This window comes from Oncorhynchus masou, chromosome 12 (assembly GCF_036934945.1).
Source record: "Oncorhynchus masou masou isolate Uvic2021 chromosome 12, UVic_Omas_1.1, whole genome shotgun sequence".
NCBI classification, from domain to species: domain Eukaryota; kingdom Metazoa; phylum Chordata; class Actinopteri; order Salmoniformes; family Salmonidae; genus Oncorhynchus; species Oncorhynchus masou.
This window is the reverse complement of record NC_088223.1, coordinates 46485980-46509231: the sequence shown is the minus strand read 5'-3', so window position 1 is coordinate 46509231 and position 23252 is coordinate 46485980. Positions and strand designations below refer to the sequence as shown.

Sequence of the window (23252 nt, the reverse complement as noted above, 5' to 3'; positions counted from 1 at the left end):
AATACAATGTGATTTTATGGATTTTTGTTATATTCCGTCTCTCACAGTTGAAGTGTACCTATGATAAAAAAATTACAGACCTCTCATGCTTTGTAAGTAGGAAAACCTGCAAAATCGGCAGTGTATCAAATACTGGTTCTCCCCACTGTATATCCGTCTCTATCTCTAAGTTCCACCTCTTTACTAGCTAAGCTAAACTCTCACTATTTAACATACTAGACGTATCTATTAAAATCCCCATAGATGTTCCTTGCAGACTGAAGGTGGATGTTTAGTGAAAGGTTTCTCGAGGTCCAGCTGGAGCATCCACTTCACCATTCCCAAGAGACTTCCACGTCCCTGGGTTGGCTCACAGGAAACAGCCCTGCTCTCTAGGCCGGATCCTGGAGGAATCCATTCCATCTGGTTACTTGGTTGTCTGCCTTTATTTGTTTATGTTTTTATGATCCATCATCTGTACTCCATTTGTTACATCACTCCTCTGGACTTGACCATGGGAAAAGACATGAGAGATCAGAGATAGTGGACTCTCTCTCTCTCTCTCTCTGATTGTTCCTGAGGGACATCACAACAACAGGCTCATACATTCTCTCACATCCTATGGAAAGATAGTTGTATCTCTATACGTATGTCATCATCAACGCTACAATGATCATCTATGTCATAAAACAATTCACAAATGGTCCTGAAAATATTACATTTCCAGTTTGGACCCCCCCCCCCCCCCCTTTGTTTTGCCAACAATACAGAGACCAACAGCAGGAAGCTGCCTGGTGGAATTCCACTTATGACTCAAGGTCTTTTCCCTCTTTTCTGTCTCCTCCTCTTCCTGCGCCTACGCTACAACTCCACGTATTTCCACTGTGGGTCCCCGACCTCCTGTGACTGTCAATGTCTGCTTTTATAAAAACACTGGAAACACTGAGTGTTCAGTGTTATTAGTGGTTCGTATCCATAGCAAAGCAGAGTTGGGCTGTTGGGCTGTCCAGCTGGGCTCATCTGTCCTGCCTCAACTCTCCCCGATCAATGGTAGGACTGTCTGTGGATGAGGAACAGATTGGGTTAGGTCAAGTTCACTCTCTCTCTCTAGACTTGACCTCAAGGCTATTTGTTCTGTGTGTTTTTAGACCACAGATGTTGGCGCTGAACTTTAAATTACACCCGAGGGTTACTCAGGGTGTCTGAGTCGGAAGTTTAGGGAAGTCCTGGGAGGTACAACCTTTGACCTGACGGCATATCTACTTCTGAGGACACCTCTGATGTTGTTGCCCCCAGTCATTAATGACGAGGGTGTAACGTTGCACCCTGGGGCCCCCTAGAGTTCAGCTTAGTGAGTGACTGAAGTGAACGAGAGGTTAGACGTAAACAACCATGTGTCCGCTTCGCTGCTGCAACTGCTCTGTGGAATATATTACAGAAATTACAAGGACTTTACTGCAACTTGTATTCCTATGAGTGGAGATGGTGAGTGATTGTCTGCTATACCCGCTGAAGTTTTTGACATGTTAACAGTATTGACCTTTTATACATCGGGGATCATTGATATAACTCAGAAGTCAATTCATTTAAATCCTGTACATTTTCTATTACAGCACCACTCTATACATTTGCTTTTTAGATGTTCAGTATCCAAGTTTTTCTCTGTTTTCCAATGTCCCGTTGTCTCTCTCTTTCTTAATTTCATTTCTCTTTACTGTGAAAGGGGAGCAGGGATCAGCCCAGAGCAGAGCCCAGACTGTGTGGCTGGCTAGGTCTATTTCTAGCAGCCCGTGGCATAATTGCCCCCGTAATCACACGTTACAGAGGAAGGCCCAGCGTTTACAAGCATGAGACATCTCTCCCACATGGGTGTGTGCACTGTATGAGATCAGAGTGGCCTGTGTGTGTGTTTCTGTGTCTGTGTGTATGAGACTATGTGTGTGACACATTACACTGTCCAATGCTCCCTGTCCCTCTGTGTCTGAGTTCTTCAGTCCATTCCTCTGTGTGGATGGGTCTGTTGACTACTGTTGCTGTGTTGTTTGCTGGGTGGTAAGGCAGGGTAAGACAGGGTTAAGGAGCCAGTGGCCAGAGCCAGTGGTGAACAGGACAGGAGGATACTCTGTTCTCCATGCTATTGGCTCTCTGAGAATCCAACACTGGAGAGGATTGTCAGAGATGCCCATGTGGCACTACCCAGCTGCCTGGGCTGATATGACATCACAGAGAGGCCGAGGGAGACACAGTGGGAGAAAAATGCTTTTTACCTATTTTGCTTAATTACTCTAAAGTTCTAAGCACAAGATTATAAGGGGGAAAGCAACAGGTAATACCACTGTATTACTACAGTAATATCACCGGGGCGGCAGGTAGCCTAGTGGTTAGAGACAGTAACCGAAAGGTTGCTAGATCGAATCCCTGAGCTGCCAAGGAAAAAACTGTCGTTCTGCCCCTGAACAAGGCAGTTAACCCACTCTTCCTAGGCCGTCATTGTAAATAAGAATTTGTTCTTAACTGTGTTCCCTAGTAAAATAAAGATAAAAAATAATGAAGTAAAGATAAAACAACTATTTTCATCAACTGAGCATAACCAAGGATTCTCAGTCATACTATCATATTGTGAGAAATGATTCCTGAAATTCACACTAAGCTCAGTCTTTTCTTGCTTGAGCGAGCAAAGCTCCAAATTCCCTGATAAAATGCAGAACATGCATGAGAGGGAGTGAAAGAGAAAAAGGCTTTAGAAAAGTTATTGTCCTCAGATAGCATTTTTGAGGGGGAAGGAGAGAAGGCGTTTTAAGGTGTGTTCCTTATCTACTCTTTAGCCATAGAAACCATAAAACTGCCAGATAACCAGAACAAAGTAATCATCATTTATTGTTTGCTTAAGGAGTTGTTCCCCACAATCTGGATCTGTCTCTGTCTGTTAGTACTTTACTGCGTTCGTAAGTTAGTCTCACGCGATATCTCAGACAGCACTGGCTCGATTTTGACTAAACTTTAGGTGAATGATGCGTCTTGGATAGAGATCCGCATTTACAAAATTACACTGACTGACTGGCTAGATGGTGGCGCTATATAACATCATTGAAAATGCTAAATTTGAAAGGTCACACCCCTCACCCTATATAACCTAAAGTCAAGCAATTCGTTACATAGGTCCCTCTCCTCACGCGGAACAAATTAGCCTCTTAATACAATATTTTACAGACTACAATCTAAAACATGGCTGCTATTGACCAATAAACATTTATGTGGGCAAGGTCTGGCACAGAAGTGCTTATAAATCAGCCAATGATATTGGTATTGTAACAAAATTTGGTACACATCAAACCTCCAAGACTCAATATTTTGAAGAACATTCATATTGATCACACGGTCGTGCTTTAACAGGCACATGTTTATATCTCTTGATCTGTTCGATTGAGTGATGAAATTTGGCACACATGCTCAGGGATATGAATCTAGCTAACCCAGGTGATATCTCAGACACCATTAAACCAATTCTGATGACACATGGGTGAATGATGCATCTTGCCATAGAGATCTGTCATTTACAAAATTATACTGATTGGCCCAAGGATGCTGCATCCTTCGTGGGGGACGACATGTTTACTGTTGCCTTGTTTAACTTTACCATAGGATATGGTTTAGGTTTCTAAAATAACATCCTTGATGGATGAAGTAGGTGGTAATGGAGGGTTATGCTAAATGTTTGTCTGCTTCCGTTTGTGGATGAGACAGCTCACTGGATATGTTTGTAATGGGAGACAATTACTTAAATTCAAGTGTAGAGACTAGAGTGGAGTAGAGATGAGCAGGTGGAGTCTACATAGCAGTCCACACAGTCACTGCTGTGACAGAGCATTTTATGTGAATGGTAGACTGGTAGCCATAAAAGGTTTAGAGTTATAAACAGTGTGTGCAACATCAGCTATCAACTGATCATATCAACTGTCTTTCTTTAGATACAGTAGTTCCCTTTCAGTCAGTACTCTCGGTAAAACATAACTATGGGGAGTTGTACTCTCGCGACTTATACTGAAAGTCCCGCCTTCCACAGGTGATAAGCCAGAGATTTGGATTAATTCCATCAATTCTTCCGCTCTTCACCTCGATATGAGCAGGAATGATTCACACTACTAAAAACAAACATTTTGTGAGACTATCTGACTTTGCACCAACTAAACTGCCCCTTTGTGGAAGCGCGTGCTCACCCCCTGGACATTGTATGCTGGAGTTGGTATTTGTTCTCTTAGTTTCCTAACCACAAACCAATGTATTATTTTTTTGATCGTTCGGCCTGGCTGTAGCAATGAGTAAGATGGCTAACGCAACTGAAACGATGAAGGCTAACAAGCCGGGTTTGGGTTGGCGACCATGCCCAAATGAATAAAAAGATACTCAAGTGTGTTGTCTTGTATGTCTCGGCTCGGTGCGTGCTCTGGCTGCTCTCGCTTGAATCAGTTTGTGTGAGAGACAAGGAGATGGTGCCAGTAACAGTGGCTTGTCCGCAGCTGGCTCTGTTCCCCTAGTCCACGGCTCAGGTTCTCTTGACAAGCCTGTAACATTCTAGAGAGTGCTATGCTGGTAGGTTCCCTCGCTCAACCCAGCTCCTGTGCATTCTGTCTCCGGTGTGGGAGGCTACTCGAAGAGAGAGGGCGGCCAGGTTCAGTGGGCACACACCCGCAACCTTTGTCTGCCTTGGACAAGCACCGCTTGCCTCTCTTCCCAGACTTGTTGATGAAGGGTCCGGTCCGACATTCATGAACCAGTCCTACGTAGACTTTCGAGACCAGGTTAGCTAAGCAAGCACTGTTATGCTCTTTGAGACTGCGGTCAACGAGATGAGGTAGCCTAGCTTAGACTAAAAAGTCTACTGGTTTATGTCGGCTAACATGCCTGACTTACTAACTTTCCCACGATGTTATGGGAACCCCATTCCTATTTCCAAATCCTGGAGTTGGAAGGCATGGAGGAAGCTGTGCTTGCGTGCACCTCAGGTGAGGAAGCAGCCACCGAGTGAACCTCTGGAGCAAGGGGCACGGGCCTGAGCACGGGTCTGAGCGACCGGTGCGCCCCTCCACAAAAGCATTACTGTGATAACAGTGCCCCCACATTTGGTTACGGCCAAACAGGGTACTACGTCAGCCATTACTGGAGCCTTGTATGCTTGTAAGGGAGACGACCTTTATGCAGGCTATACAGTCTCATGGAAGCACAACGTACTGTATGTTGGAAGCTTGTCCAAGTTTAATGCCCCCCATTGTTACCCCGTGTTCCATGGTGTTTACAGGGTCCAAGGGGTATATCAATCTCCCCTGGGTGAGAGTAATAATTTGGGCAAATCGTTCTCTATCCACAAGGAGGTACCCCTCCCCAATAGTTGGGTCATTACTGAGATTCATTGCTGATTCGTGCCTGTGGCTCATTAGTCCCTATGCGGTGTCTAGTGATACATGTAATGGGCTCTATAGGCAATTGGCTGTCGAGGGAACGTGCAGGTTGAACATGACCCTACTATTATTCCACACACAGTCTCTGTAGTTCATATGAACTCTGTAATGAGCTGTCTGTCTCCAGCTAAATACTTTTAATTCCTGGGAATTAGATTCAATTACAAATCTCCCCTATCTGTTACCACAGAAGCTGTCTGTCCCATTCCCAGCTAGGTTACTAGGCGCTTTGTCACCAGTACCTATGACTGGCCAGTAGGGTAACCTCAATGATAATGAAATTGTATGTGTGTGTGTGTTCAGCACTGGGCACTGCCAATCGGGGTACATCTCAGATCGTAGGAGCCCTTGTACCCAGAGTGGCCCAGGGCTTTAGGCAAACCTTGGCACATAAACAAAACATTTTCAACCCCAAGTTCCAAAGTGTTCACGGGTGTCAAAAGGGTTGTGAGTTCAATGAAAGGTGTCCCTTCTCCACATTCAGACAGACGGTTGTCAAGAGTGGTGGAAATTGAAAAAATAATCAGTCTCTCCCTGTCCACAAGGTGGCATCTTGCCCCTTCAGATGGCACTTCACGCGAGGCTCACTGTCTGCCACGACCAATGGGGTGCATGCACGGTGTCGCACTGGATCATGGAACAGGGACGTTGGGGTCCGGCTACAATTTGTTGTGCGTCATCACTTTGACAGTTTCCAAGTTCTCAGCGCAAGTTTTGGGGGAGGAAATATCCTCCCTTCTCCAGAAGCAGGCAATACGAGTGATTCCTATGTTGGAGATCCAGGACGGCTGGTATAGTCGGTGTTTTCTGGTTCTGAAAAGGGACTTTGTGTCCCATTCTAGACCTACGTGCCTTCAACAGGCACTTCAGAGTCAACAAATTCAGAATGCTCACAAGCCACCAGCTAATAGAGTCGATTGCTTGCTACAGCCATGCTAATGTCCCGTATTCAGTCTCTGGGGGGGTGTATGTCAGTGTGTCAGTGGTGGCGTACATCAACCAACAGGAGGAGACTAGGTCTCTCGCCCTCCTTACCTTGTCTCTCTCCCTATTGCTGGGGAGCAGTACACACATGCTCTCGCTTCAGGCGACGCATGTCCCCAGTTGCCTCAACTTGGTGGTGGATCTGCTAACCAATTTATAGTTGATTTACGTGGCTCCCCGTTGACCCAAGCAGCCTTGTTTCGCCTGTTGGGCTGGGTCCCGTGGAAACTCCTGTTGCGCAGGGACCTGATGTCCCAGGAGCACGGGCAGTTTTGACATGCAAAGCCAGAGATTTGGTTCCTGTTGGTCTGGCCCCTGAGAATGCCAGTCTGATGGCTAGATGTTTACCTCTGAACATGATTGCTACTATTCAGTTCGTCTCTGGCGACTCTTAAGGTGACTTTGCTTCTGAATGCAGCCTTCGTCCCGAAGTAGGTATGGTGTTCTTTGGATGCAACTCAGCATTCGTTGTCCTCCAAACACGATGAGTTGAGTTTTTACCAAAAAGTTATATTTTGGTTTCATCTGACCATAAGACATTCTCCCAATCTTCTTCTGGATGATCCAAATGCTCTCTAGCAAACTTCAGACGGGCCTGGACATGTACTGCCTTAAGCAGGGGGACACGTCTGGCACTGCAGGATTTGAGTCCCTGGTGGGTAGTGTATTACTGATGGTAGGCTTTGTTACTTTGGTCCCAGCTCTCTGCAGGTCATTCACTAGGTCCCCCCGTGTGGTTCTGGGATTTTTTCTCACCGTTCTTGTGATCATTTTGACCCCACAGGGTGAGATCTTGCGTGGAGCCCCAGATCGAGGGAGATTATCAGTGGTCTTGTATGTCTTCCATTTCCTAATAATTGCTCCCACAGTTGATTTCTTCAAACCAAGCTGCTTACCTATTGCAGATTCAGTCTTCCCAGCCTGGTGCAGGTCTACAATTTTGTTTCTGGTGTCCTTTGACAGCTCTTTGGTCTTGGCCATAGTGGAGTTTGGGGTGTGACTGTTTGAGGTTGTGGACAGGTGTCTTTTATACTGATAACAAGTTCAAACAGGTGCCATTAATACAGGTAACGAGTGGAGGACAGAGGAGCCTCTTAAAGAAGAAGTTACAGGTCTGTGAGAGCCAGAAATCTTGCTTGTTTGTAGGTGACCAGATACTTATTTCCCACCATAATTTGCAAATAAATTCATAAAAAATCCTACAATGTGATTTTCTTTTCTCATTTTGTCTGTCATAGTTGAAGTGTACCTATGATGAAAATTACAGACCTCTCTCATCTTTTTAAGTGGGAGAACTTACACAATTGGTGGCTGACTAAATACTTTTTTGCCCCATTGTATCTACAGTACTAAATCCATGTGTATGTATAGCGCGTATGTTATCATGTGTGTGTGCAAAATGGGGTCCTTGTTCCCTTTTGACCAGAGCACTATAAAGGGAATAGGGTGACATTTTGGATGGCGCTAGCGTAATCTTCTACTGTTGTCCATGTAGGCAACGTTCATTAATATTGAACATCAAAAAAGCTGACAGCATATTTCCTACGTTAACAAATGATCAGCTGGACAAATATATACAGCTTCTGTCTCATGGTCAGGAGATGGCGATATAGCCTATAGGATCCATTCATATCACTTAATAGACAGCCTACAAAGTTACAAATCAATGAGATTACTATATATTTTAGGATCTTAATTTCTCTAGTTGAACTGTTATCTGGGACAGCAGGGATCTCTAAGGAGAGCAGTGTTTCTATAATGAGTATGTCGTGTGTGTGTGTGTGTGTGTGTATGTGTATGTGTGTTACAACAGGATATCTTCATGTGTGTCCTCTCCTCTGTGTGTTTCCGACAGGATCTTCATGTGCCAGTAGGTGTGATTGACAATCCAGACAACATGGACAGCCTGAAAAGGAACGTATTGGAACATAATGGACGACAGACTCGCCAACACCAGGTCTTACAGGTGTGTGTGTGTGTGTGTGCGTGTGTGTGCGTGTGCCTTACAGGTAACTCAGGTGCCATTTTTCACATGCAGAAAGCAGTGCAGATCTATTCAACTTAGCTGTCATGAGAAATCAAAAGAAAAATATTGAAGAGTGACTGACCCATAAGGAACAATGTGTAAGGCACAGTAAAGCGTAGTTCAGTGTGGTAAAGCGTAGTAAAGGTCAGCAAACAATAAAACCAGCGCTTACAGCGAAGGTCAGGAGGTGGCCAGGGAGGAGAAATGGCTTAAATAAACTTCTGTGACATTATGAATTATAGGAGAGAAATGTTGGTTAACTTTAGACAGACAGGAGAACCCGAAAGGTCTGGGCTCAAGAGGTGAAATCAGTGGTTTCTGAATAAATTCAGGGGGAGCAAATTAAGGTATAGCAAAAGCATTTCATCATGTAAAATGTAACAGGTAAAGCTTCTAAAATTGCTTTATCAAGTACTTACAATAAAAGTAGTAGTGTGTAATTTACACACACACGCACAGGAAATACTTATCCAGCTTGTTAAACTGCAGGTGAAAGGCTGAAACAGTGCCTTCTGGCATATTGGCTGCTTGATCTGGGCAACACTAGTTTTATCTTCATACCTCCTTCAAAGAGCAGGGGAAATTGTAACTATTTAAAGACAGACTCCAAAGGCATGATGCCAAGACCAGCAGTCCAAAGGTGAGTCATCTAGATGCCATAAAGCTACTCTGTTTTCTTTCTATGCATTACAGGCAACATATGGAGTACATAGACTTGGATCAAATTCAAGAAAACATGTCAAATAGGCCTACATTTGAAGTTATTAAATATGCTTTCTTACGTCTCATGGCATATTTATTTATTTTTTATTTTCATTTCACCTTAATTTAACCAGGTAGGCTAGTTGAGAACAAGTTCTCATTTGCAACTGCGACCTGGCCAAGATAAAGCATAGCAGTGTGAACAGACAACACAGAGTTACACATGGAGTAAACAATTAACAAGTCAATAACACAGTAGAAAAAAAGGAGAGTCTATATACATTGTGTGCAAAAGGCATGAGGAGGTAGGTGAATAATTACAATTTTGCAGATTAACACTGGAGTGATAAATGATCAGATGGTCATGTACAGGTAGAGATATTGGTGTGCAAAAGAGCAGAAACGTAAATAAATAGTATGGGGATGAGGTAGGTAAAAATGGGTGGGCTATTTACCGATAGACTATGTACAGCTTAGTGTCCTGATAGTGTACTGTAAGACCAGTTCATATTTGACTGACACGCATGGACAGTCTTGTGCTTTTGTCTTCAAAGCTGAACAGATTGGTCTCTCCCCGCTTGCCTGGAGGGGGAGGGGGTGGGGGTGAACCCACTTATCCTGTCTAGCTAAAGCCTCTTATTAATCCTGTAAGGGGAGCAGTGGGGTGTGGGCCGTGGGCAGACATAACACAGCTTAGATTGGGCAGACACACACAGACCAGTCTGCCCTATTGTTCCAGTAACGCTTCAAGGAGTAAAGAAGAAGGGGGATCACTGGGACTCTGCTCTCAGGAAGATCGCAATGTGGACATGGGTATGCAGTCACTGAAATGCAAAGATGAGGGAGTGCTAGGACTGAGCAATCATAAGTGGTGTATCCTCTAAAATAAGTCTCATCTAAAATTCATGTCGCAGGTCTTATGCCAGTTTTCTTCTGTCTTGTTTGTGTCATTACAGAGTACTCCATTGGACCTGATCGAGATGGGCAAGTCACTGAGGTTCCAAGCAGAGCACCCCCACCTGGTCAGTCTGGGTAGTGGCCGTCTCAGCACAGCCGTCACCCTGTTGCCCCTGCAGGAAGGTAAGCACTTCTGCATCTCAGAAACATTAAAAGGGGTCTTCTATCCAATGCTTTGTTCATGCAGACTGGTCTTGAAAAAAGACATTGTGCTGAAAGCTTGAAGAAATATTGATAAATAGAGAGAACTCCTAAATGGTTTGACAGTTACACCAAGAAATATTATGACCATAAGTGACAAAAGGTCCATTACAGGAAATGAGCTGACAAAATGTCCATTAAAACTATTAAACACATCATCACAGACTGGTTTCCTAGAAGCATTCAAGTCTTTCCATAAGACGCTGATTGAGAATGATACCGGACACTCTTACACAGTAATGACCAAAGCTGGTACTTCTGAAGAGAAAAATCCCCTACTGATTTATTTATGGCAATATCCATCCATCCATGCACTCACTTATTACCTGGCATAGAGCCAGCTGGTGGATGATATCATAGGCATCGAAGAGGAAAGAGGGAGGGAGAGAGGGATGAAATGAAAGTGACGTGCTGTAGCTGAACAGTGGAGCCAGTGTATTCAGAGCCCTGCCATATCTAATCATCCTAAGAATGACAACTAGAGGACTTTGTGATATGGATGGGATGGAGAAGCTGAAACTGAAAACAGGGATTCATTCGAAAGGTTTGAGATACACCATAAAACACTGAGAGGGAAAATAGGACCATAGCCTGACCTTGTCTTCACACCCTGAAAAAAACACAGTTGAAGCGCTCTCTCTCTCTCTCTCTCTCTCTCTCTCTCTCTCTCTCTCTCTCTCTCTCTCTCTCTCTCTCTCTTCTCTCTTCTCTCTTCTCTCTTCTCTCTCTCTCTCTCTATACACACACACTCCCCCTCTGCCCTTCTCACCCTCAGCATTGTAACTCTGCCAGTGTGTTAGTTCCTCCAATGTCTTGTTATTCCTTTATCCACATCTGTCCGTCTGGAGGGCCCAGACGCCAAAACAAAAGGAGCAGTGCTGGGAGGCTGGAAGGAGGTGAAGTGGAATAGCCCACTGGACATGGAGATAGTGAATAGCAATCTAAGGCAGCCTGCTGGGGTATTCTCAGTGGTGTCTCTCCCCTATGTTCCAGGGCTATTTTAACAGTGTGGTGATGCCAGGGGAAAGGCAAGGGACTTGTTAGATGAAGAGAGGGAGGGGGCTTTTGGGGTAAATTGTTTCACCCCCCCCTTGGGCTGGTGGAGTAATGTGCTCCACTCCTTGTTTCTTGTCTTGTGTCTCATCCAGACAGACAGACAGACAGACAGACAGACATGTAATTTATCTATTTGAAAATTAAGGTCCTGGAAGTATTCAAAATAGGAAGACAGTGGTTATTCTAATACATTCCCTCTAACCATCATTTGTCTGCCATCTGCCAGTGGTCTGTCTCTCTCAGGGCTAGCACCTGCTGTGAGCTTGAATCTACACTCTACAAGTGGCTTGGACCCGTGATGGCCTTGACCCCAGGCTCTATTCCTTTACTGTGACATCAGAGGGATCAGCGTTCCACTGACTGACTGTGGCTTTGAACTACAGTCCAGTCCTTCTCAAAAATAATTTACTACCAAACTTGGGCATGATATAATAGAACAGAATATAATACAATTGAACAGAATAGTTTAATATCCCAATGGGATGTTCTTTCTGATGATGTGTTTAAAGGATTCATGTTGACATGTATGTGTAACTCATCATTGTGTTGTTGCAGGGAGAACGACCCTGGGCAGTGGGAACACAGACATCCATCTGCAGGGTCCAGGCATCACTGATCAACACTGCTATATCGACAATAGGGCAGGCAATATCACCCTCAACCCCTGTGGGAACCATTGCTCCATGGATGGTCTCCCCATCTCCAAGCCTGTACACCTTTCACAAGGTACTAAACTGTTTAATAACACATTTTGTACAATGTTATAAGAGTGATTTGGATTATTATCTGACATTTCATGCCATAGTGTCTTCATATATCTGTACCTGTACTGTATGTAGCCTAATATCTCCAGTTGGTCATCTCAAAATGAAACCAGGTTTCCATTTCACCAAATCACCATGCTCAATAATTGAATACCTAGCTAGCGTTTTCTCCTTTAATAAGAAACACAGGCAAGACATAGAGAACCGCCATGCTTTATGGCTCATGCATGACCTTGACCTAGATGGAAGGGAAACTTGATTAAACAGGCTGTAATAATTGCTTCACACAGTCAGCCTCTCTCTCTCAATTTTCAATTACATTTCAATGTCAATTTAAAGGACTTTTTTGGTATGGGAAACACATGTTTACATTGCCAAAGCCAGTGAAATAGATAATAAACAAAAGTGAAATAAACAATAAAAAATGTACAGTTAAACATTGCTCTCACAAAAGTTTCAAACTAATAAAGACATTTCAAATGTCATATTATGTCTATATACAAAAGGGAAAATAAATAAACATAAATATAGGTTGTATATTTACAATGGTGTTTGTTCTTCACTGGTTGCACTTTTCTTGTAGGCAACAGGTCACAAATCTTGCTGCTGTGATGGCACACTGTGGTATTTCAACCAATAGATATGGGAGTTTATCAACCTCACATTTGTTTATGAGAACTTTGTGGGTCTCTGTCTGTATTTATATAGGACAGCGGAGTCCTCCCTCCCTCCCCTGCAGTTCCACAATTGATTTAGTTAGGTGTGCTGCATATTAATTCTGATTTCTCTCAACAAGTAAGACAGAAAATCTCTATACTCTCTTCAGTAATGTGTGGACTTTCATTCCAACCAAAAGAGATGCTATGTAAAACTATTAAATGACCCCAATTAGGCTTGTATTTAAAAAAATCTCTAAATGTTTAAGGGCCGGCTATTCATGAATCATGAATATATTTTCATATAACATAGCTAAGTGGAGTAGGGATGTATCTTTGAATGTAACCTAACCACCAAATATATACATAGGCCTAACTCTAGTCTACCTTTTCCAACATTATTTGCATGTTATAGCCTTAACACTTAATGACTTGTTGTAGTGTGCTAGGAATTGGGTGGGCTGCAGCATTGATGAGAGAAGTGGTGAGTAAGAGTAAGGCTCAGGTTATAATACAATAGAAAACTAAACCAATCTCTTATCCTGCCCGGGTTATGCACTCCATTTGTAAAACTTGCAGCTCACTGGGACATGGTCGCATAATAAATACACTCCACGCCCCCCTCCGGCGTTATGCAGACAGGGTTGGGCAGTCAGTTTGACAATAATATCATTTGTGGACTGGACAGCCGGTGTGTGGGACACGGAGCCAACAGACAGCTCTTAGGACGAAACCGAAAATAAGGCATTGGTACTCCGGATTCAGCGTTGTTGGCTATCTGCATTATTTTTGGAACTTGGATCATTGGCCAGCAAAATGCTATTGATGAAGCATATCACAAAAGCCTGCTTAGCCTAAAGGGTCTTCTAATTCACTTTAATCGGACGCTGGACATCAGCGCTTTTTGTGCTGAAGAAGCAGGACGTCAAGGAACGCACGGAATTGTATTTATTCGTACAAAGACGCTGCAGACGCACGCGCTACATGCACGTTATAATTCCATTTCAAAGGAAAGTGAGCTCTTGCTTTTAAATGACAATTATGCCAGTGAATGTATCAAATTAATTGCAGACACACGTAAGTGCATATACCTATTTGATTATTAGAGAGCAATTCCGCCACTTTTCAACCTCCTATTCATTATCTCCATAAAAATACAAATAAACGCGTTTATATGATCTGTGGTTAAAAATATATGAAAGGTCCTAAAAAATGCTTCTTTGTGACATCACATTGTAGGATTAATAGTAAGAAAAACAGTGATTCTCATAGTGTTTTTAAAATGTTTTAACTTTTTAACATGTTTTTTTTCTATGTAACGTAGAAATGCACCGTTTTCACATATGTAGACTAGTATTGTGCTGGAGATAATTACAATTAGGTTGGAAAGTGGTGGAATTGCCCTATTGACTGTTACTCATTATTTTTCAAAAGCTCTGTCAGATTTTTAATTGTGTGAGAGTCATTTTCATAAAGTTTGCTGAGCACCAAGATTGGATATGTTGGGGTGTGGGGTCATTGCTTTGTTGATGAAAAAATACCAATGCTTTATTACACAGACACTGTTTGCAAACAGTTTATGAGCTGTTATTGTAGTGACAGGGATTATTTAAAATACTCTTTGAAGAGGTAGAGTTTCAGATGTTTTCGGAAGATGGGCAGGGACTATGCTGTCCTAGCTTCAAGGGGAAGGTGGTCCTGCCATTGGGGTGCCAGGACAGAGAATAGTTTGGACTGGCCAATAGACCAGAGGTGGCAGAACGGGGTGCTCGGGATGGGGTGTAGGGTTTGAGCGTAGCCTGAAGGTAGGGAGGGGCAGTTCCTCTTGCTGCTCCACAAGCAAGTACCATGGTCTTGTAGTGAATGCAAACTTTGACTGGAAGCTAGTGCAGAGGAGCGGAATGACATGGGAGAACTTGGGAAGGTTGAACACCAGACAGGCTGCAGCGTTCTGGATAAGTTGCAGGGGTTTGATGGCACAAGCGGGGAAACAGCCTATAGCAAGTTGCAGTATTCCAGATGAGTATGGGTGACAAGTGCCTGCATTATGACCTGCGCTGCTTCCTTTGTGAGGTAGGGCCATACTCTACGGGTGTTGTAGTGCTGAACCTGCAGAAGCGAGTAACTGCTTTGATGTTTGCAGAGAACGACAGGGTGTTGTCACACTAAGGTTCTTTGCACTCTGGGAGAGGGACACCGTGGAGTTGTCAACCATGATGGAGAGGTCTTGGAGTGGGCAGCCATCCCTGGGAGGAAGAGCAGCTCCTTCTTGTTGAGTTTGATGTGGTTGCCAGACATCTAAGATGAGATATCTGCCAGGCACACAGAGATGTGTGTCACCACCTGGGTGTCAGAAGGGAGGAATGATAAAAATAGTTAAGTGTCATCTACATAGCAATGATAGGAGAGACCATGTAAAGATATGACAGAGCCGAGTGACTTGGTGTGCAGAGAGAAGAGGAGAGGGCCCAGAGCTGAGCCCTGGGGGACACCGGTAGTGAGAGTACGTAGTGAAGACACAGATCCTCGCCACGTCACCTGGTAAGTGTGCTGAGCCTGAGACGCCCATCCCTGAGAGGGGTAGGATCTGATGGTTCACAGTGTCAAAGGCAGTGTATAGATCTAGGAGGATGAGAACAAAGGAGAGAGCTTTGGCAGTGGGGAGAGCATCCGTGACACAGAGAATAGCAGTCTCGGTTGAGTGACTCATCTTGAAGCCTGACTGTTTAGGGTAAAGAAAATCGTTCTCAGAGATAGTGAGAGAGTTGGTCAGAGACAGCACCCTCAAGTGTTTTGGAAAGAAAAGAAAGAAAGGATACTGGTCTGTAGTTTTTTTTTTTTTACGTCAGAGGAGTCGAATGTTGTTTTTTTGAGGAGGGGAGTGACTCGGTCCATTTTGAAGTCAGAGGGGAACGCAGCCAGTGGTCAGGGATGAGTTGATGAGGGAAGTGGGGAATGAGAGAAGGTCTCAAGAGATGGTCTGGAGAAGGGAGGAGGGGATGGGGTCGGCAGGCAAGTTGCCAAGCATTTTATCAATGTTATATGTCATATTAGTACATTGTTATTTACAGTATGTGTTGCATATGTTTTAACCTTGTGTTGTCTATGTGTGTCATTCATTTCATTAAATTGTATTTTAATACAAACCTTGACTGTCATCTCCTACATGACACGATCATCTCTGTGCCTTGACTCGTTCCCTCAGCACATTGGCACATTCGAGGGCGCCGAGTGCACTTGCCTTGGTGCTCTGTAGGGTCCTGGCGACTGCTTCACAGGGCCCGAACAGTGCTTCACTACACAGCTGAGCACCTGTTTGTGTAGTCACTCGATTTTTGCTCTCGTTTCCCCTTGACACTCTTGTCATCCTTCAGTATGTTGAGTGTGGAAAGGAGAGTGCTGCAGACAAGCGAGATGGCTTTTGTGCGCATGCACCTCCTGGTTGGACACAGACCTAGGATATTGGTCACTACTTCTTCCACACCAAAAAGAGACTTGCACAACTGTTTACGCTTGTGTGATTCCCTTATGACGACTGCCACGCCCTGCACAAAGTTCAGTGTGTCAGACACAAGGCTTACCTTGCGCAAAACCTCTTGCAAAACCAGATCCAGTGAATGGTTACTACAGTGCACACACTGCACATGGACCCTGGACATGCCTCTTTCAGTCGAGTCTGCACACCTGAAAAATGGTTTGACATGCTTGCTCTATCAAAGCAATATCCCTGGAACCGTTCCATGGGAATGTTTAACAACGCAAAAAGATGCCCTTCACACACAAGAACAGATTTTCAGCCATAGAGTCGGGGGCTTTGTAAAACCACCAAAACTCAGTTTGAAACCAGGTTCTGGTTGACGTACTGGAGATTGTTCCATAGTGCACACGTCAGTGGTGCCACCATCAGTCAGGCCATAGAAGAGACACTGAAACGCGAGACACAATCACCCTCTGTACGGCGTGAGCCAGTTGTTGAATAATCTCATTCTGTATCGTGTCCCACATTCAGTTGTCTCTCCTGAGAACCCATTTCTGTTCCTTTGTTAGATTGTAAATGGGTTCTATCATCAACTTGTAAAGCACACCGTCATGAGTTTTGTCACCCCTGAGAGGAACAACAGCTTTGTTCCTGGCAATGCACTGTTCTGTAACAGCCATATCTGAAACCTGTAATCCGCTCAAACATTTTCCTCATTGTTAACATTTTTGTTCACTGTTTTAATGCATGTGAAGCAAAGCACTCATTCATCTTCCTAAACATAATGCAGCCACTGACATTTTGCCAATCAACCTGACTTAAAACACAGGAGAAGTTTTTTGTTCCAAATTGCCTCCCTGGGGAAGGCAGTCATCCTTCAGCTGTTATGGCTGATTAGCTAGCTTAGCCTTGGGTGCCGGAATGCAGTAGGCCTAGCATGCTCCTCTGCCTGGGGTCGGGCTAACGTGGAGCTGTTGCAGTTGGTGGAGTTAGCATCTTGCTCCATGGAGGCTATGGTTTTGGTGCCAGTCACATTACTGGTGGCTTACTGCTGCAGGTACTAGATGCAGCAGACCCAGGGATTTCATCTGTTAGGGCTGCTGTGATGGCAGTTTTTTTTGGTTGGCTAGTACCAGGATTGAAGAAATCTGAAATTATTTCTGATAAATTTTTGATTGACCTTGATCTTGTAAATGCTAACTGCTAGCCTACAGGAAGGAATGAACCGGAAAACTTCAACATCACGGTAGTGCATTGTAAGTGATTGGTTGTAGCTTACAGTATAAAGATTTGATTAAAAATATATATTTCTCTCCCCTACCCCAATCCCATTATAATTTATATCAATAATGCAATGGACATTTTTTGTAAAAAAAAATGTTTTGGTGCAACAACACAAATTCTGACACCTCTTCTGCAGGGGGTGCTGCCGTTTTGCCATTTCACCACAACTTGATGACATCAAGACAACTTGCGGGCAGTGGGTTCAGAAAAACAACATAAAAAACTGTATAACAACAAATGTATATATATATACTGTATACCACCACTTAAAAGGGCACTTGGCAAGTGGGAAGGCAAAGGGACATGTGCTCTGCAGAGGTAGACGCTATATGTGTGTGGGAGTGAACTATTTTAAGGGTGAAATTTAACAATATACTTTAAGCTACTCACCTGTTGTTCATCTCTCTCTCTCTCTCTGCCTGCTATTCATCTGGCTTGCTCCTAGAATGTATGTGCTGTTCTTGTTACCGTTAAAACATCTCCCCTTGACCCTTTCACCCTGGATCTGCACCACCACGTGCTGTCACCCTAGCTCCCTCCCTTCACACCTGTCCTAGAGTGGAATGTGGTTCACATTCCACTGTTGTTGTGTCAATACAGTAGATTGTCACTAGCGCTAAGGAACATTTTGACCGGGATCCTCTGACCAACCAAATGTTGGCAAACAAATATTTATTGTGCCATATTGTATTTTCAGGTATTTTTATTTATTTTTAGTTCATTTTTAAATCTAAGAGCAGTGTAACAGGGAATCCTAACCATTCAACCAATACATTGATTAGGGACCTTTCAGAATTTACGGGACGTGGTACTAAGATGAATTTGTAGGAGAGTTATACTTTTTCAATTTCAGTCCGGGAAGGGTTTAGTATTTTTTTTATAGTATTGTATTTTTTTCTCAGTGTTTCTGAATTAATTGCTTATTAAATCTCAATGTGTGCTCAATGCCTCCCATCATTTCTGATCCTTTGCTGGGTGCGCAATATCAAGTGTGTGTGCGTCTAATAATTTATTGTGGTCTCAATCAAGTGAGCCATAGTCTATACGAAGTGCATTAGTGGAGAAGCACATGGTAAAGTTATATTTATAAGACAATTTCCTAAATATGATAGGCTATTAACATCAAAATTGCTACATTGCATGTAATGCTTTTGAGAGGAGGAAGAGTTTCTCAAACGGCATATCTAAGGCTCTGTTCTAAAATATATTTTGCGTAGGGGAGTCATCCATTTTCATTTTTTAGTGGTACAATTTTCTCCATGTACCACGTATTATAAATAAAGCACAGTCCCTTAGGTCTACATGACATTATGTCATTTCTCTCTCTGTGATTTTGTGTTGGCTGAGACTTGTCCTTCACAGCATCTCCTAACATGTTACCTCAGACAGTCTATATAGATTTACGACTCTCTCGCTCTCTGTTTCTCTCTCTCTGTTTCTCTCTCTTTCTCACTCTCTCTTTCACTGATTGTTCTGCTCACACAGCCAGGGACATTTTCATAATTAAATAGCCTTTAGAAGTCATAACTCACCACGAGGTGTCTATCTATTAATCAGCTCTTTACTCTACAATGTCACCAGCCAGCCCCGAGGTCTGAGTGGTGTGAGTCAGAGACAATGACTGTGTATGAAGGAGTCAGAGATGACGAGAAGAGTATGGATAGAAACAAGGACTAAGCTTCGTCATTCTGTTTTGATAGGTTTATGTGTGAGGTGTGTGTGGAAAGCTTAAAAATGCAGTGCTGGCTATCTATATCTATCATGATGGATGTGAACCACACCTGGAAGTACTAGCTTGACTCTCAGCTGTATAGAGCCAGGAGAAGTAGTAGACTAAGGACTGGATTAAATCCGTAGCACTTCAGCGGTGTTGCGCTGTTGAAATGTAAAAGTAATTTTAGCCGAAAATTATGCAGCGTTATTATGCAGCGTTTACTGTGAATTAAGTCTCTGCAATTGCGGAAACATGGCCTATAAATATCAATCAAGCTACAATGCTGATGTTGGGTGCTGTGTAGTTTGTCCAGTCCTAAGTGTTTTGAAAAGCACAGCACTGAAATATGCCCTCCTGCCCTGAAGAACATGGTGTTACTTTGTTTACAGTACATGTAATAGAGGTGGTATAGGATAGGCTCTTGTTTGTGGTAACAGGGAAAGTATCAGGCACTCTGGCCAGTGACTGCAGAGGTGAACAAAGGGACATAATATGGTGCTTTAGCTGTTTTCACAACACCTTTGTCAAGTTTTCATGTAAAATTATTCATTATTTTCTCCCCCAATCTTATGTTCTTATCTGCCTTCAGCAGTCTTCGTTTCCAGAGTGCTCCTGACCCACTGTGGTGTCGGGCCTATGTTTCATGTAGGGCGACCCTATCAAACTTACATACCTAGCAAGCATGCATAGATCGGATCATTGTCGTTTTGGCAAACGCGTTTCACAGGTGACAAATTTCCATTTCACCCATAGAAATCCTATTTAATTCCTAATTCTATGGTTCCACCACCATTGGGAATGCATGTGAACACAGTCTTGGAAGCCTAACCTTCCATCTCCTACAGTAGTCCTTCTCTTGTCCCTCCAGGGTGCATGCTGTGTTTTGGTCAGTCAGCCTTTTTCCGCTTCAACCACCCAGAAGAGGCCCTCAGAATGAAGAGCATGCTGCCTGGAGGATGCCAGGGGCCCAGCGCCTACAAGAGCCATCACACAGGTAACCATCACACCAACTCACATCACACTACACTACACAGCATGCTGCCTGGAGGGAGCCAGGGGCCCAGTGCCTACAAGACCCACCACACAGGTAACCATCACATAGGAACCACACAGGTAATGATAGAGCAGGTGTACTCAACTCTTATTTGAGAAGGTCCGGTAAAAACACATTTAGTAGGTGGCAAAGATCCGGATGGATGTTTATTGACATAGTAACAAAAAACATCTCGCAATCCATGCAACCCCAAACTGTTCAAACTGCTCACACCCCTCTTGTTGGACATTTTAAATCTCTGTTCCTGCAATTCTACACATTTTGCCATGGAGTGGAAAGAACAGTTTTGTTCAGTTTTCTAAGCTAATTTGCTGCAATTCTATACATTATACAATGGCTTATGTGTGTTCATATGATACCTGAGTGACTCAACAAAATCAAATGGTGGTCCCCTGGGGGTTGAGGCCCCTGGGCACGTATTCTGGCCATGATAACTACAAGATTTAGATTGGTAAGTTAAGCTAACAAGCTATCTAACAAGTGTCACTGTTCCAGACTCAGATGTTCTGTTAGCTGGTTACAATATCTACAGAGCAGATAGAGTGGGTAGAGGAGGAGGTATTGCCATTCAGTGGGGCAAAAAAGTATTTAGTCAGCCACCAATTGCGCAAGTTCTCCCACTTAAAAAGATGAGAGAGGCCTGTAATTTTCATCATAGGTACACTTCAACTATTTTTTTGCCCCACTGTATATACACTACCTGTTAAAAGTTTTAGAATACCTACTCATTCAAGGGTTTTTCTTTATTTTGACTATTTACTACATTATATAATAATAGTAAAGACATCAAAACTATGAAATAACACATATGGAATCATGTAGTAACCAAAAAAGTGGTCAACAAATCAAAATATATTTTATATTTGAGATTCTTCAAATAGCCACCCTTTGCCTTGATGACAGCTTTGAACATTCTTGGCATCCTTTCAACCAGCTTCACGAGGAATCCTTTTCCAACAGTCTTGAAGGAGTTCCCACATATGCTGAGCACTTGTTGGCTGCGTTTCCTTCACTCTGCAGTCCAACTCATCCCAAACCATCTCAATTGGGTTGAGGTCGGGTGATTGTGGAGGCCAGGTCAAATATTGGTCATATAGCCCTTACACAGCCTGGAGGCGTGTTTTTTTGTCATTGTCCTGAAAAACAAATGATAGTCCCACTAAGCCTAAAGCGGATGGGTTGATGTATCACTGCAGAAATCTGTGGTAGCCATGCTGGTTACGTGCGCCTTGAATTCTAAATAAATCACAGACAGTGTCACCAGTAAAGCACCCCACACCATCACACCTCCTCCATGCTTCACGGTGGGAACCACACATGGAAAGATCATCCGTTCACCTACTCTGCGTCTCACAAAGACAAGGTAGTTGGAACCAAAAATCTCAAATTTGGACTCATCAGACCAAAGGACAGATTTCCACCGGTCTAATGTCTATTGCTCATGTTTCTTGGCCCAAGCAAGTCTATTCTTATTATTGGTGTCCTGTAGTAGTGGTTTCTTTGCAACAATTTGACCACGAAGGCCTGATTCATGCAGCCTCCTCTGAACAGTTGATGTTGAGATGTGTCTGTTACTTGAACTCTGTGAAGCATTTATTTGGGCTGCAATCTGAGGTGCAGTTAACGTGTTCATGGTACAGGTTCCCCAAAGGCCCCCCCCCCCCCGCTCAACTCAAAAGGTGGCGCACGGAATGCAAAAATATTCTTAGAAATATTTAACCTCCACACATTAACAAGTCCAATAGCTAAAATGAAAGCTACACCTTGTTCATCTACCCAGCGAGTCAAATTTCTAAAATGTTTTACGGCGAAAACATAGCACATATTTATGTCAAACCACCACAAAGACACAGACGATATACAGCCATTTTGTCGAACAAAAGATGCAATCACAAACGCAGGATTAAAAGATAAATAATTCCCTAACCTTTTGAAAATCTTCATCAGATGACAGTAATAGGACATGTTACACAGTACATTTATGTTTTTTTCAATAATATGCCAGTTATATCCATAAATCTCCATTTACATTGACGCCATGTTCAGAAACTCCTCAAAAATGTCCGGAGAAATTATAGATAGCTCCGCCAGATAACAGAAATACACATCATAAACTTTGACTAAATATACATGTTCTACATATAGTTAGAAAGATACACTGCTTCTTAATGCAACCGCTTTGTCACATTTATTTTTAACGTTAAAGAAATCGCTCACTATGCAATTATCTGAGGCGGCGCTCAGAAGTAAGCAATATTTCTCCGTTATGTTGGAGTCAACAGAAATACAAAATTACAACATAAATATTCCCTTACCTTTGATGGTCTTCGATCAGAATGTAGTGGAAGGAGTCATACTTACCCAATACATCGTTTTGTTTCAAGTCGTGTGTCTTTGTATTAGCATATGCTACCACTTTCAGCTGAAATACATCCAAAATGACTTCTGGTCCCGAACAGTTGTGCATCAAAACTTCAAAATTACATATTATATGTCGACTAAACTGGTCAAACTAAGTGCAGAATCAAGCTTTAGGATGTTATAAATGTACAAAACAATTGGCGATTCAACCGGACAAAAGCAATTATTCTCAGACAATCTGGAACAGAGGAATGACTGTGTACAATTCGCGCCCCAACGCGCATGTATTTTCTCGCGACACCCACTCTTTTGCCTCCCAAAGGGTCAAAGCTCGCGGGATTTGCACAATTAAACACTCTACTGAATGAGGACATCTAGTGGAAGACATAGAAAGTGTTTCCAGATCCATAGCTGGTTGGGAAGGGTGGGGGCGATGACATCAAAGTTGGCCCAACTTTCATGTTTCCAAAACTTGTTTGGGAGATTGGCTGCCCTGTGAGTTCTGCTATACGTACAGACATAATTCAAACGGTTTTAGAAGCTTTAGAGTGTTTTCTATCCAATAATAATTATTATATGC

General features: G+C 43.2%; 1 protein-coding gene across 12 annotated transcripts in view; it reads left to right on the top strand.

Moving 5' to 3' along the window:
• The window catches only part of phldb1a (pleckstrin homology-like domain, family B, member 1a), an 80779-nt gene that overhangs the window by 6716 nt on the left and 50811 nt on the right, over positions 1 to 23252 (top strand). For 3 of the 12 annotated variants that reach the window (XM_064980751.1, XM_064980752.1, XM_064980750.1), the window contains exons 1-5: positions 1257 to 1464; positions 8275 to 8385; positions 10104 to 10227; positions 11917 to 12087; positions 20126 to 20251. In XM_064980751.1, coding sequence (XP_064836823.1) covers positions 1462 to 1464; positions 8275 to 8385; positions 10104 to 10227; positions 11917 to 12087; positions 20126 to 20251 — 535 coding nt within the window. In that variant the 5' untranslated portion in view covers positions 1257 to 1461. Of the gene's footprint in view, positions 1 to 1252; positions 1465 to 8274; positions 8386 to 10103; positions 10228 to 11916; positions 12088 to 13467; positions 13859 to 20125; positions 20252 to 23252 lie in introns of those variants that run through there. The other 9 variants (XM_064980758.1, XM_064980748.1, XM_064980747.1 and 6 more) reach the window with 9 other exon arrangements.